The 14,067-nt window shown below is 39.4% G+C and overlaps 1 protein-coding gene across 1 annotated transcript in view; it reads right to left on the bottom strand.

The window, feature by feature from the left end:
- acacb (acetyl-CoA carboxylase beta) overlaps nucleotides 1-14,067 on the bottom strand; it is a 172,863-nt gene that overhangs the window by 65,876 nt on the left and 92,920 nt on the right. The window contains exons 26-29 of the mRNA XM_073065876.1: nucleotides 11,673-11,762; nucleotides 9,812-9,930; nucleotides 7,619-7,642; nucleotides 6,021-6,146 (exon numbers count right to left, since the gene is read on the bottom strand). Of these exons, the coding sequence (XP_072921977.1) occupies nucleotides 6,021-6,146; nucleotides 7,619-7,642; nucleotides 9,812-9,930; nucleotides 11,673-11,762 (359 nt within the window). The remainder of the gene's footprint in view (nucleotides 1-6,020; nucleotides 6,147-7,618; nucleotides 7,643-9,811; nucleotides 9,931-11,672; nucleotides 11,763-14,067) is intronic.

Genomic DNA, 14,067 nt, shown 5'->3' with positions numbered 1-14,067 from the left:
GGTAAGGAGTCTCTGTACATCCTCCCCGTGGTATGCTTGGGTTTCCACCTGGGTGCTCCAGTTTCCACCCTCAATCCAAAGACGTAGCAGGCAGGTGAATTGGTCATTGTAAATTGTCCTGTGATTAGGCTAGGGTTAATCAGGGCTGTGGGATTGCTGGGACAGAAGGGCCTACACCCTGCTGTATTGGTAAATAAATACATCGATTATTCTATCACCATAGGTCTCAGCAGAAGGTGCAGAATCCTCTGAAAGAAATTCCTTCCTATCTCCATTGAAATGGGTGATTTCTTACTCTGAAAACTTGCCGTCCTGTTCTAGGTGCCCCACTCGGAGAAACATCCTCTTAGCATTCTCCCTGTCAAGCCCCTTCAAATCATCTACAGTTTCAAAAGATCACTTTATCTTTTTAATGTTTCCCCCAATAAGTGTAGGAACAACTTGCACAACATTTCTTCAGATACCACTGTTTGCTTTCTGAAAACCAAACTAGTGACCCTGTCTGCACTGTTTGCAATGCAAGAACATCCTTACTTAAAGATGGAGACCAAAACTGTACAAAGTACTGCAGATGTGATCTCAGCATTTCCCTGTGAAATTATACAGACCTTACCTGACCTATGTTCAGTTAGTGTTCCTCATTACTTGCTGTATCCAGAAGTGAACTTTTTCTGGTGTTTGTGATATTTGTACCATCAGATCCCATTGAACTGTAATATTGTGTCAGCTCAGTCCTTTTAAATAATAATTTATTCTTTCAAAAATTGAACTTCCCCACGTAATCCTCCATCTGCAACTTCACTATACCTTTGCAAGCTCTTTGTAACCTTACCACAACTACTTAGGTCACTGATTTTGTGCCATTATCAAATATGTCTACAGTACACATTCTCCTTTCACCAAATCATCATCATCAACGTAAACGTAGAAGGCTGTAGTGTCGATATCTGTGGCGGCCATACATGACTCACTGATTCCAATTCTCTGTTTCCAGTGAACAAACCTCCTGTCCCTGCTGAATGATTACCTCCTAACTTTGTAAGATTCCTAAGACTGTACATATTGGGTTCCATCTCTGTGAGCAGCTGAAAACTAGGCCAACAGTTTGTAGTAAAAAGATATTGTTCTATATCTTGAACAGACGCCAATTAAACAACGTTGCCTGTAGATTCAAGGATGACGGAGAGTGGTGCTACAAAAAATATGCTGCTAAAGCCTAATGCGAATGGGACTTCTTATATGGACAGTAGGTATATAAGAAGTAATGATACAAAAAACAATGGAAGTTACCAAGAGAAGAGATTATTATGCATCTGGAACACAGAGATATCCAGAATGTTTTATATGCTAAGGTCACATGAAATCTCTTAATGTCATTGATAATGACAGAAACTAGAAGGTATGAAACATTTCAAAATTTGTCACTTTTGATAACTCAAATCTAAATTTTGCATACTTATGTTACTGAAATAAAAGTAGAAGAAATTACTAGTGGGATTTAAAAATCTTGGAAAATAAAAATCCTTTATTGATCCCAAAGGAACTGACAGTATCACAGTAGCATTACAAATGCACAGGTATACAAATATTAGAAGGGAAGTAAGAAAGAATAAAAAAGAAGTTGCCTCAAACAGTCTAATAGGAAGGGGTCATCACTTCCCCGGCTATTGCTTGACTCGCTGTAGAGCCTCATGACTGAGGGTAAGAATGACCTCATATAGCGCTCTTTGGAGCAGCACAGTTGTCTCAGTCTATTACTAAAGGTGTTCCTCTGTTAAGCTAAGGTGGCATGCAGAGTGAGAAACATTGTCTAGAATTGCCAGGAATTTTCGTAGGGTTCTTTGTGCTACCACAGCCTCCAGTTTGACTCCTATAACAGAGCCAGCCTTTATTGAGCCTGTTGGCATCACCCATGTTGATGCCATTGCCCCAGCACACCACCACATAGAAGATTGTTCTGGCAATAACAGACTGATAGAACATGTAGAACTGATAGATCATTGCATACTCCAAAAGTCCTCAGTTTCTTCAGGAAGTAAAGATAACTTTGGCCCTTCTTTTACATAACCTCTGCATTGGTGCTCCACTCAAGTTTGTCATCCAGGTGCAACCCCAGGGTACTTGCAGGTCCTCATGACATCCATGTCCTCTCCATCAATAATAACAGGGAGCAATGCAGGTTTAATCTTCATAAAGCAGAGTAAAACAGTGGATGTTGTCTATATGGACTTCAGTAAGGCCTTTGACAAGGTTCCACAAGTAAGGTTAGTTCGGAAAGGTCAATTGTTAGGTATTGATATTGAAGTAGTAAAATGGATTCAACAGCAGCTGGATGGGAGATGCCAGAGAGTAGTGGTGGATAACTGTTCGTCACTTTGGAGGCCGGTGACTAGTGGTGTGCCTCAGGGATCTGTACTGGGTCCAATGTTGTTTGTCATATACATTAATGATCTGGATGATGGGGTGGTAAATTGGATTAGTAAGTATGCAGATGATACTAAGATAGGTGGTGGTGTGGATAATGAAGTAGGTTTTCAAAGCTTGCAGAGAGATTTAGGCCAGTTAGAAGAGTGGGCTGAAAGATGGTAGATGGAGTTTAATGCTGATAAGTGTGAGGTGCTACATTTTGGTAGGACTAATAAAAATAGAACATACATGGTCAATGGTAGGGCATTGAGGAATGCAGTAGAACAGAGTGATCTAGGAATAATGGTGCATAGTTCCCTGAAGGTGGAATCTCATGTGGATAGGGTGGTGAAGAAAGCTTTTGGTATGCTGGCCTTTATAAATCAGAGCATTGAGTATAGGAGTTGGGATGTAATGTTAAAATTGTACAAGGCATTGGTAAGGCGGAATTTGGAGTATTGTGTACAGTTCTGGTCACTGAATTATAGGAAAGATGTCAACAAAATAGAGAGAGTACAGAGAAGATTTACTAGAATGTTACCTGGGTTTCAGCACCTAAGTTACAGAGAAAGGTTGAACAAATTAGGTCTTTATTCTTTGGAGCGTAGAAGGTTGAGGGAGGACTTGATAAAGGTATTTAAAATTATGAGGGGAATAGACAGAGTTGACGTGGATAGGCTTTTTCCATTGAGAGTAGGGGAGATTCAAACAAGAGGACATGAGTTGAGAGTTAAAGGGCAAAAGTTTAGGGATAACATGAGTGGGAACTTCTTTACTCAGAGAGTGGTAGCTGTGTGGAACGAGCTTCCAGTAGAAGTGGTAGAGGCAGGTTTGATATTGTCATTTAAAAAAAAATTGGATAGGTATATGACAGGAAAGGAATGGAGGGTTATGAGCTGAGTGCAGGTCGGTGGGACTAGGTGAGAGTAAGCATTTGGCACGAACTAGAAGGACCGAGATGGCCTGTTTCCATGCTGTAATTGTTATATGATTATATGGTAAAGCCCGTCACCATCTCCTTTGTCTTACTGATGCTGAGCTGCAGATGATTCAGCTTGCTCCATTTGACAAAGTCCTCCACCAAGGCCCTGTATTCATCCTCCCATCCTCCCTTTATACACCCAACTATGTCGAGTCATCAGAGAATTTCTGCAGATGACATGACTAAGTGTAGTATCTAAAGTTGAGGTATACAGGGTAAAGAAGAAGGGAGCCAATACAGTCCCCTGTGGGGTCCCAGTGCTGCTTATAGCCATCTCTGACTCATAGCTCCGAAGCCGCACAACCGGTGGTCTTCCAGTCAGGTAGTCCATTATCCAGGATACAATGGAAGTGCTAATCTGCATTGATGGAGCTTTTCCCCAGCAATGAGAGTTGTATGGTTTTGAAGGCGCTTGAGAAATCAAAAAACATGATCCTCACAGCGCTGCCCGGCTTATCCATATGGGGATAGGTCCTGTTCAGCAGGTAGATGTAGACAGTGGTAGCCTGTGTTGTTCATCCATATGTTGAAATGGAGCGGGTGGGAGGCCGGAAGGGAGTCGTTGGTGCTGAGGAAGCATTAGATGCCTCTGCACCTGGACTGGTGTGCTGAAGGGGGTGTGAACAGGAGGGCAATTATCAAACCTATTGAAGAATTGGTTCAACACATTAGCCCATTCACAGCTGCATTCTGAGGCTCTACAGTCAGGCTGATTGAAGCCAGTGATGTTCTTCATCCTCTTCGCATTTCCTGTGTGTTACTCTGCCCAAGCCTGTTCTCCAGCTCTCTCCTGTATTCCTCTTTAGCCACCTTGATCTTCTCCTTTAGCTCCCTCTGCACATGTGTCAATTCCTCCCTGTCTCCTGATTTAAAGGCTCTCTTTTTGTGGTTGGGAAGAGCCTTCAGATCACTGGTGACCCAACATTACACAAATACTACTGAAATATTGCTGAGCTATCAATTCCAACTCAAAAACATAACATATTGCTCTCCAGTCATCTTATATATGCAGTATACTATACAGTACAACTACTATATAGATATCCACAACGTAGTAAATGTTAATTCATCCCATTCAAGTCTAAAGATTAAATTGCTGTGTCTTTCCTGATTGTAGGAGTTGACTTTGGGCCGGCAGGAAGTTGTTCTAACTGCTCTGGACACCTTTTTCTCTAACTATCTCCACAAACAGATCTGTTATCTCCAGATTACATCAGATGCCATCTCCACAGAGAGTGGTCCAGTTCCATCCTTAAAGAATAGAACTTCTTGCATCAAGCACTTTTTGATCACCCCTGTTTGTCCTGAGTACTCCTTCTGAGATTGGGTTTGAGGAGATCCAAGCGTGAGTGCAAGGGACAACCCAGGAACAGCGTAGCCGGTGAGTTATTGGTCACCGAGTTGCTACATTGCAATATGCAAGGAGGAAATTGGTGAGCTTCTGATTCAGTGTAAGTGTTCCACTGATATTGCTCACAGTACTTTCTTTAGACTGAACAAAACTTTCTGCCAAGCCATTTGTAGCTGGGTGGTATGGTGCAGATGTAATATGTCTTATTGCATTCATTTCCAGGAATGACTGAAACTGTTCGACAACAATCTGTGGTCCATTGTCACTGATGGAGTGTACTGGAACACCAGTTCTTGAGAAGAGGTTTCTCAACACATCCACAGTGTGCGAGGCTGCAGTGGAGGCAGTTGGCAACACTGCTGGTCACTTTGTAGCTGCATCTGCTGCTACCATGAAACTTATGCCCTTGAATGGTCCAGGAAAATTCATATGAATCTCTGCAGGGTAGTCCCAAGGATTGAGAGGTGTTGCTCTTGGCATCTTCTGGATGTGTTGGCATCCTGAACAGCACATGGCAAGCTGTTTGAACTGCTGATCTATCCCAGACCACCAGAAAACATTCATTTTGATCAGATTTAGATGACCAGCATGTAGCTGCTCCAACTTGGATGGCATAACAACTCTCAATCCCTACATAATGTAAACCCCGTCAAGGGCAAGTTCAACCTAGTGCTGGTAAAAATGGGGGAACTGGAGTTTCTGCAGCACATTCCAACCATTTTGGGTGGTGATGTAGACCTGAGACAGTGAGGGGTCTTTTCTGGTTTCCCTTTGGATCATCTCTGCCTTAACAGGGAGATTTACGATTTGTATTACTTTGACAGCTGTCCTCTTTTGTCACTTTTTCAGGTATTTCCTGTTCCAAGAGTAAACAGGACAATCTATCAGTATTTCCATGATCAGTTATGCTCTTTGATTTGTTCTTTTAATTGTACCCGCCAAGAAACAGTGCTCATCTCTGCATTTGTGCTGGTGCAGTTATTGAGCACCATTCTATGGATTGTGTTGATGATCAGTAATGAGGGTAAACTCTCTCCTCTACAGGTGCTGGTTGAAATGCTTCATACCCACAAATCAGGCTCAAGGTCTCTCTGTCAATCTAATTTTTCTCTGCAGTTTAGTGAGGTGCTTACATCTGATGTGGTGATGTGATGCTGTATGGTATTCACACACTTATATATAACCCATAATGACTTATGTAAACAAAGAGTGCTAAATCAAACAATATATTTACAATATTACTCAATATTACTGAAACATTGAATAGACTATAGTACTTACTTAACAAAGTCATCGAATGTTTCAAATGCAACTATAATACCCATTCGTTGACACAGAGATGTCTGTATGCTGGTCATGTATGGATCATTGCTCTGCCGATTCAGTTCATAATGCGGAATACACATCCTATAAATTGGGGGGGGGAAGGACGGTTAAATGCAGATGTAAAAGAAGTTAGATTCCTTCTTCGTTCCAGATTTAGTGAATTAAATTATTCTGGAATTAGATAAGAAAAGCTTTTGACCCTCTAAAGCGGAGTTTCCTACCTCCATCTCCATTTCATTGTAACAGTGCAGACACAAAGCGAGTTCTGGTTTCTATACTACACAACACAGGATAATAATAATAAAAAAAAGATCTTAATCAACAATATAGAACAGTGCCTCTTACACTGAATTCTTAACAAAAAGGGGAGTAAATAATGATCTGGAGTGTTCAAATAAGTATAGGATAGGATAAATATTAGACAGTTCCTGTAATTAAAATGCAACAAAAATGCAAGTGCAAAAGTATTGGGATTACAAAAGATTTTGTAAGCCACAAATCAACAATTTTAGTAGTTGTCTTTTCAATGTACTTCACCCCTAAATTAATTATATGCCAGTAATGGTCTTTTAATTCTCTTTTTGGTACCAGCATATGCTTGAATGCAGAACATTCTCTTTTCCCTCTTCAATCCTATTAAATTAAAACAACAACACACACAAAATGCTGGTAGAACACAGCAGGCTAGGCAGCATCTATAGGGAGAAGCGCTGTCGATGCTTCTCCCTATAGATGCTGCCTAGCCTGCTGTGTTCTACCAGCATTTTGTGTGTGTTGTTGTTTGAATTTCCAGCATCTGCAGATTTCCTCGTGTTTGCAAATTAAAACTGTAATACTTTGTGAACCTTGAAGAGCTGTCATTGTGTTGCACTGAATTAGCTTGAGTAGACAAGATACCAATTGTTAGCACTTGACTATATAGAAAAGGTAGGAAAGCAAAAGTTTTGGGAACCAGGCAGTCAGTTAAAAGCCAATGTATTTTGTGGGATACTCTCTGATGCACAGATAGGCTTTAAACTATTTAAGCTAAGCAGAAATAATTATGAATCCCTTTATTGAAGTTTTCAGATGATTATGTGATTGACCAAAGCCTGACACCCTTTGACCTAAACTACAAATAGATTATGTCCAACTACAACATGTTAATTTTATCTTTTAACAACTATTTGCAAGTTGCCCTTTGTACCAGTTAACCTTTAAGTGTCAACATTACAAAAATTAACAATACAAAAAATCCATTTCTTCTCCTTTGTCAATTTTGCTAATTGTAGAGGAATGTTATTTTTTTTACATGTTTTCTAATTGTTAGATAAAGTAATCCATCATATTACTATAATCCAGATGTGGTCTGTCTGAATCCATCAACCCAGCTTGGTTTAGGACTGGTAACAATCACATTCATCACAGGCATGCTCAATTCTGGTTAAGATTTTGAGCCTCACTTTCTGCATTTTCCTAATTTTTCACCAATTGGGTTAGTTGTTCATCATTTGCAAGGCAATATTCTTTTCCTTTGATCTTTTGGCTCATGCAATAAATAGATGAAACAATACCTGCATATCGTAGGATTGCTTCCTCTGAAATTAAACATTTAACACACAAAAAGTAAGAAAGATGAAAACTACACCTTTTTTTTTACCCAATAATGCACAATACATAGACAGTTTAGCATACTAATTAAATAAAATATTTGGTACTCTATCCAGAAAAAAGACTTCTCAAAACTTATTTCTGAAAATTCAGAGGTTATGAGCATTGTGCCGTGCTGAATGACACTACAATGGCTGAGATGGTGAGTTCAATCTTGAGTCTATTTAAGGCAAGTTAACTGAGAAATGGGAGCCAAGGAGGTGTTATAATTATCTTCACTGAATGCACATTTATGGAGTACAGAGACCTGAAGATCAGCTATTGTCTAATGATTTCTGCTGCATAGATTCTGCAGAATTCAAGAGAATGATTGGTTATGTTGGAATAGTGCCATTCACATTCTTTAGTCTGAGTTATAGAGCACAGAAACGGGCCCTCCAGCCCTCCACTACTATGGTGAGCTTTTCACTCATCCCATGGCTTTAAGACTATCATTGAAAATTCTTCTATAGAACAGAAGCTGATATAAACATGAGGCTGGAAAACACTACTTGCAAAATGAACTGGATTTGGGAAGTGAGGAAGAGTGACAAAGAGATTCTGAAAGTAAACTGATTTACAACAGTTTGATGATGGCACTCTCTTTATGTATTTTAAAGATTGAGGTCATAAGCAGATTTACCAAGGTTTGTTCTACAGCTCTCTCAACCTCTCCTAAACCATAATTTATAGAGTAAGGAAGAAAGAATTCCTCCTACCCTGAAGAAGTTTAAATCTTTCCTATGATGGGAGTTCAGTGAAACTCTGTCTTTCTGCTCCCCCGGTGTGATCCTGGCTGCTCTCCAACTCTTTGAACATGTGCCAAACCCACTACTACAGTCTTGTATCCTTTCTGGGAACATGTCTTCCATGGCTTTCTGTCTTTTTCACCAATCAACTTCCCAGTTCTTTACTTCATCCCTTCTCTTCCAGGTTTCACCGATCACCTGGTGTTTATCTCTCCCCTACCACCCCCCCCCCACCCATCTTTTAAATCTACTCCTCAGCCTTTTTTTCTCAGTCCTGCCAAAGGATTTCAGCCTGAAACATCGACTGTACTTTTTTCCACAGGTGATGTCTGGACTGCAGAGTTCCTCCAGCATTTTGTGTGTGTTGCTCCTTTTACATAAAGCAACAGCAGGCAATAGGTTAAGGACATATAATTCAACTTATGGATTTAAATAAATTTTAAGCTAAATGATCAGTTTCAAGTAACCACTTTCAGAATTCTAGCTATGTTATCTGATCATTATAGTATGCAGCACCAAAGAGGACTACAACTAGAAATAAGTTTGAAAATGTGTAGCTCGAGTGACTGATGTTTGGGTTGAGTTGTTCTCCAATTTTGGCTATTTACTTGTAAGCATTTCATCACCATAGCAGGAGACATCATCAGTGTGCTATCAATCGTAGCATGTCCTCTGAAAGCCTGCTCTTTATATATTCATCAATCATCTGATTGGTCATCATTACAGAAACTCAATTGTGATGTAGGGAGGAGGTCTCATCACTGTCTGGTTGTGTGGCAAACTTTGTGTGTTATGGTCTAGAATTCCAAACGGGTTTCCATAATGACAACCAATCAGTAGACTGATGTATCAGCTAAGCATTCAGAGTACATACCACAATTAACAGTGCACGATGATGCCTCCTGGTATGGTAATGAAACACTTACAAGCAAATTGCCAAAATTGGAGAACAACTCAACCCAACCAGGACTACAACTTTTAAGCAAGTGAATAATCAAAGAGAAGATATCGGGAGAATAGTTGATTGGTTTAGTGTTCTATGGACCTCAGTTTAGTTGTTAATATTACTGTTCAATAATTTTTTTGTTATAAGTAACTATTTTGCTGTCCATAGTCTTTTTAATGAATCTCAATCCACAATTTTAACATATCTCAACAAATCAATCGTAATTGCAGGGGAACAGTGAATGGTTTGGTCTTGTGTAGTTGTGCAGGCTGTGCCAACATACAGACTGTTGGCACTTTGCAGGAACTATCTGAATGCAGACCAGAGAAAATATTTTTGGCTTAAGAAAAGCATAAAAGTCCTGTAAAGAACTAACGAAGCACTAATTTATTACAGAGATTTTAACTTAAACCAGTCAGTACCTGTTTGGATGAGATGAAGGAAGCAGAAACTGGAAATCTACTACACGAATCCCATTGTGCAGCTGATGATGCTGTACGCTGTTGAGTTCGTAGGCGATATATGATCTACGTACATAAACCTTAAAGATGTGGAAAGTTTTTTCATGAGCTGGTAAACTGAAGCCTCTGCAATGAAATCACTAATCTCAAGACACAGCACTGAAACAATAAACATGTGAAGTCTCAAAACAGAGCTATTAGTTTTAAGAAGTCAAAGTCAAGTTTACACATGAGTACATACATGGGTGAAATGCAGCAGCATCACAGACACAGAGCATTGGATAAGCAGCAATAATGGGGAAAAATAGACAGAGGCTTTCTTAACATATGGAAGGATAAAGTAAAAGAGATGCAGTTTCTTTCAAACTGGGTTCTCCATTATGATCCATTACTCAGGCTTCCATAACAGATCTGTGCACACATCAAGTCAGACGTGAGTCAGAATGGCAGTGATGTCATTACAACTAAAGAGAGTGAGATTGAGTGATGAGAGTGGAAAGATATGAGGCTCTCTTTTCTAAGCAATTTCCAATTTCTGGATAACAGAGCAGTTGGTATAGATCTAAAACAAAGTGCCGAGATGAATCAAAATCAGAATCAGAATCAATGTCACTGGCTTATGTCGTGAAATTTGTTGCATGCCAGAGATATTAAAACTGATTTTGATTCATCTAGGCACTTTGTTTTAGCTCGATGCCAACTCCTCTGTCATCCACAAATCGGAAATTGCTTAAGAGAAACATCAGGATAAGATGCTGTTCTTGTTTACATTGGGACTCATTCTGTCATTGGAAGATGCTGTCAGAACAGGAAAAGAATGGGACTGAGAATTAAGGTGTCATGGAACAGGAAACTGGCACAAGAACTGGAGAAAATGCAACACTTGTCCATTCAGTTTTTTCCCCTTCCCACTACACAGTGGTCCAAACAATCATTTCAAGAAGCAGAGATTCACTTGAACTTCCAGTCTAGTACACGGCATCTGATGTTCACAACATGGCCTCCTCTAGGTTGGAGACTTGGTGATCATTTTGTGAAGCAACTGTGCTCAGTCCACATGTGTTTGAGCTTCCTGTTGTACACCACTTTCTCAGCCACACTCTATAAAATGCCTAGCTAATTGTCAATACTCATGTTACTCATCATTTGATCTACCATAAACTATCTCTTTTGCCTTTTGTTTTACCCCTGCCTGCCGTAAAACAGTAAACCCCCCACTTTGTTCTGGAGCAGGGGCTGCTGACCTGTCGTAATGAGTGTCCTCATCCACATGTGCTGCTTGGCTGGCTGAGTGCTTTTAACACTTCTATTTTGGTTTCAGATTCGAGCACCTGCTTATTTATTTGTTTGGTATCGATCCAATGACAATATAACAGTATGCCAACACCGTGCATGCGCTATAAGATGTACATAGCTTAGAATACATGCTTTTGGCCAATGAGGCAGCTGAGTGATAAATTTAAATTTAGAAGATCACAGGATGGCAGCTGCTTTAGAACGTTAGAATACGCCCATATTAATGAATTACCTTCTAATTAGTAATCTGTACTGATTGCTAAATCATATCAATATGTCTTATGCGTGATGCTTATGATAAGGGTTGCAATCAGAAATGTTTTGAAGGTATAACAAATAAAGAAGGACTTTTCCTGGGGGAGAATGGGGTGACCACTTTTGAAATCAGAGAAGGCTAAAAGGGGGAAAATATAGAAGAAACCTTTATGTTTAAATTGTGTTCAGGAAAACAATTGGAAGAATACAATCCTTTTAATTCAATGACACATCCAATCTAAAATATTTGATCAGTAAATAGCAATTTTACCTCTAAAGCAGCCATCCGTACCACTAGGTTGACATGATAGAAAAAATTGGGAAGGACATCAAAAATAGAAGTCTCTGAGAGGATCAATTTCTAAAAACAAACAATAAAGTCAGTGCCCAGTCCACCAATCCAGGGTTAACCTTTCATATTTAACCATGGCCTTCATGCTCAAGAGAAATTACATAGTCATCCCTTAATAAAATTACAGCAACTCTGCTATGAGTAAGAAAATAATGATACAGTATGCAAGAATAGTATGACAAGTAAAAACACCAAGTTGTGCCATCTATCTGTTGTGCTGTAGATAAACAATGTTACACCAAGTACAAAAAACCATTCGAACTGTCTTCTTCCTGTGAGATCCCATCAACCCTCATGTCACTGGCCTGTAATGTTCCTTTTCCCATGAATACTGCTTGCTCCATTGAGTATTTCTAGAATATTTGGAGTCGTACTCTCATTTCCAGAATGGGTAATATTTTGCTTTTGTATTTGTTTGTAGAATGTAGTTTTATCTTAAGTGGTCCCAGGCTTTTTCATTCACTTCTCCATTTGGAAGTTTACTCCAAATAACTGTGCTTTGCACTAAAAGATAATATCTTGTCATTGCTTCTAAATTACTTGTTACTAATTTCAATACCTTTTAGGATTTTAAGTAACATTTTATATTTATTAATTTCAAATACTTGTTAATGCAGAATTATTGATGTGCATTAATTGCTAATCTTGGATTCCTCGTGGGGAATTTCCCTTTAATTATTGGTTTGCTGAGCACTAAAGTAATGTTTGAGCAAAAAAAAAGATATAGCTGTAAATCTGACCATAATGGTATGCAAGTTCAGGATAGTTTCGACTTTGGGGAGGAATGGTCAGGCTTTACCATGGCAGTAAACACAACTAGTAGTAGCAAAGTGCTGCAAAACTTCTTGAATCTGTTCCATCATTCTATAAGAAAGTGGTTGACAGCCTATCACAACTTCATTTTCAAAACCACATGATGCCCTCATAAAACACACTCCATCCTAAACCTACTGACTTAAGACATGTGAACAGAAGTAGAAATTCCCACACTCATCCCAAAATTTCTACATCTTTTAATTCTATTTATCTCTATCTTAAATATCCTTGTTTATCAGGCATCTATAGACCAAGGAGTTTTAGATTTCTATAACTTGTCCCATTCTGAGAAGAATTTTTCCTTCAATTCAGTCCTGAATGATTAACTCCTTGCCAATGGAATGTGAACCCTGAAGGATAATATTTCATTCCTCTCCCTATCTGCTAGCTATACTCATGTTAACTTATACTGTATATTACTGTGTGAGGACTAAGTACCATGGAGGACAATCTGGCTGTTATCAAATTGAAAACCATGGATGGTCCTGTAGATCCACTCACTCCTAATGACTTGGTCTGCAGCATTCAAATCAGGTGACCCTGACTTTTACAAGAAACCAAGATACAACTGTAACACACTGTAAGGTTTCACTGCTAATGTAATGGTTTCTCTGTAGCAACAATGTTTGGGTTATGACTAGAGATAACATGGGTTTTGGAATGTACGTTATCCAATGAGAGGGATGTTGTTCTTTCTTGTGAGTCTGGAAGAGAGATTTTCATGGTCTTTTGTCGGGAGAGAAGAAGAAGGAAGACGCGTGTGGAGAAAGCCGGAAGACCACTGGACGGAGTGGACTGGGAACAAGGGTCCGAAGGTTAGCAATGTTCGGGGAAGGTCAATGGCTATATTTGTGAGCTCCAAAGTGCACTTTTGACTTTTCCCTTAAAATGGGCCCTTTTGTTTTTTATTTTCTTTACTAACCCTATATCCAGATTAAGATTTATAAAGTTCAATCATTTAATTGCATATGGTGTGCTGTCTGATATTTTGCGGCAAGGATTTGGAACTGGGCAAAATATCATGCAGCATCCACACAAACTTGATTTCTCAGTTTAGCGGGGCCAGAAGTTGTTTTTCCCTAGATGAATGCGTGCTGGCCAAGTCTGAGGGTTACACAACCTTCACCCCAACAGCCTCCAGTGTACCTGAACCCCCAGTCACTGCTGCGGATCTAAGATCAGTCCTTAGGAAAACATCTGGCCTGATGGTGCCCCTAGCTGCGACCTTATGTGTTACACCCATTAATTCTAATTTATATACTCTGCTGCTTACAGCTTCAATCACGATTTGCCTTCATAAAACCTCAGTGATTCTGTTTAATTATTTTGTGGATGTCTGCTACAGTGCATTAACAGTCTATGTGAATGGAGGTGATGGTATTGAATTTAGAATTCTCTACAGGCAGTTCTTGGGTAACATAAAAATTCTCATCCTGAGAACTGTGCATAAGATGTCTCTCCACATTGATCTTCTGTTTTAACCCATATCATATCACTC

Source organism: Hemitrygon akajei, chromosome 14, assembly GCF_048418815.1.
Source record: "Hemitrygon akajei chromosome 14, sHemAka1.3, whole genome shotgun sequence".
NCBI classification, from domain to species: domain Eukaryota; kingdom Metazoa; phylum Chordata; class Chondrichthyes; order Myliobatiformes; family Dasyatidae; genus Hemitrygon; species Hemitrygon akajei.
The sequence above is the reverse complement of the archived record's forward strand: the minus strand, read 5'-3'. Positions and strand labels throughout refer to the sequence as shown.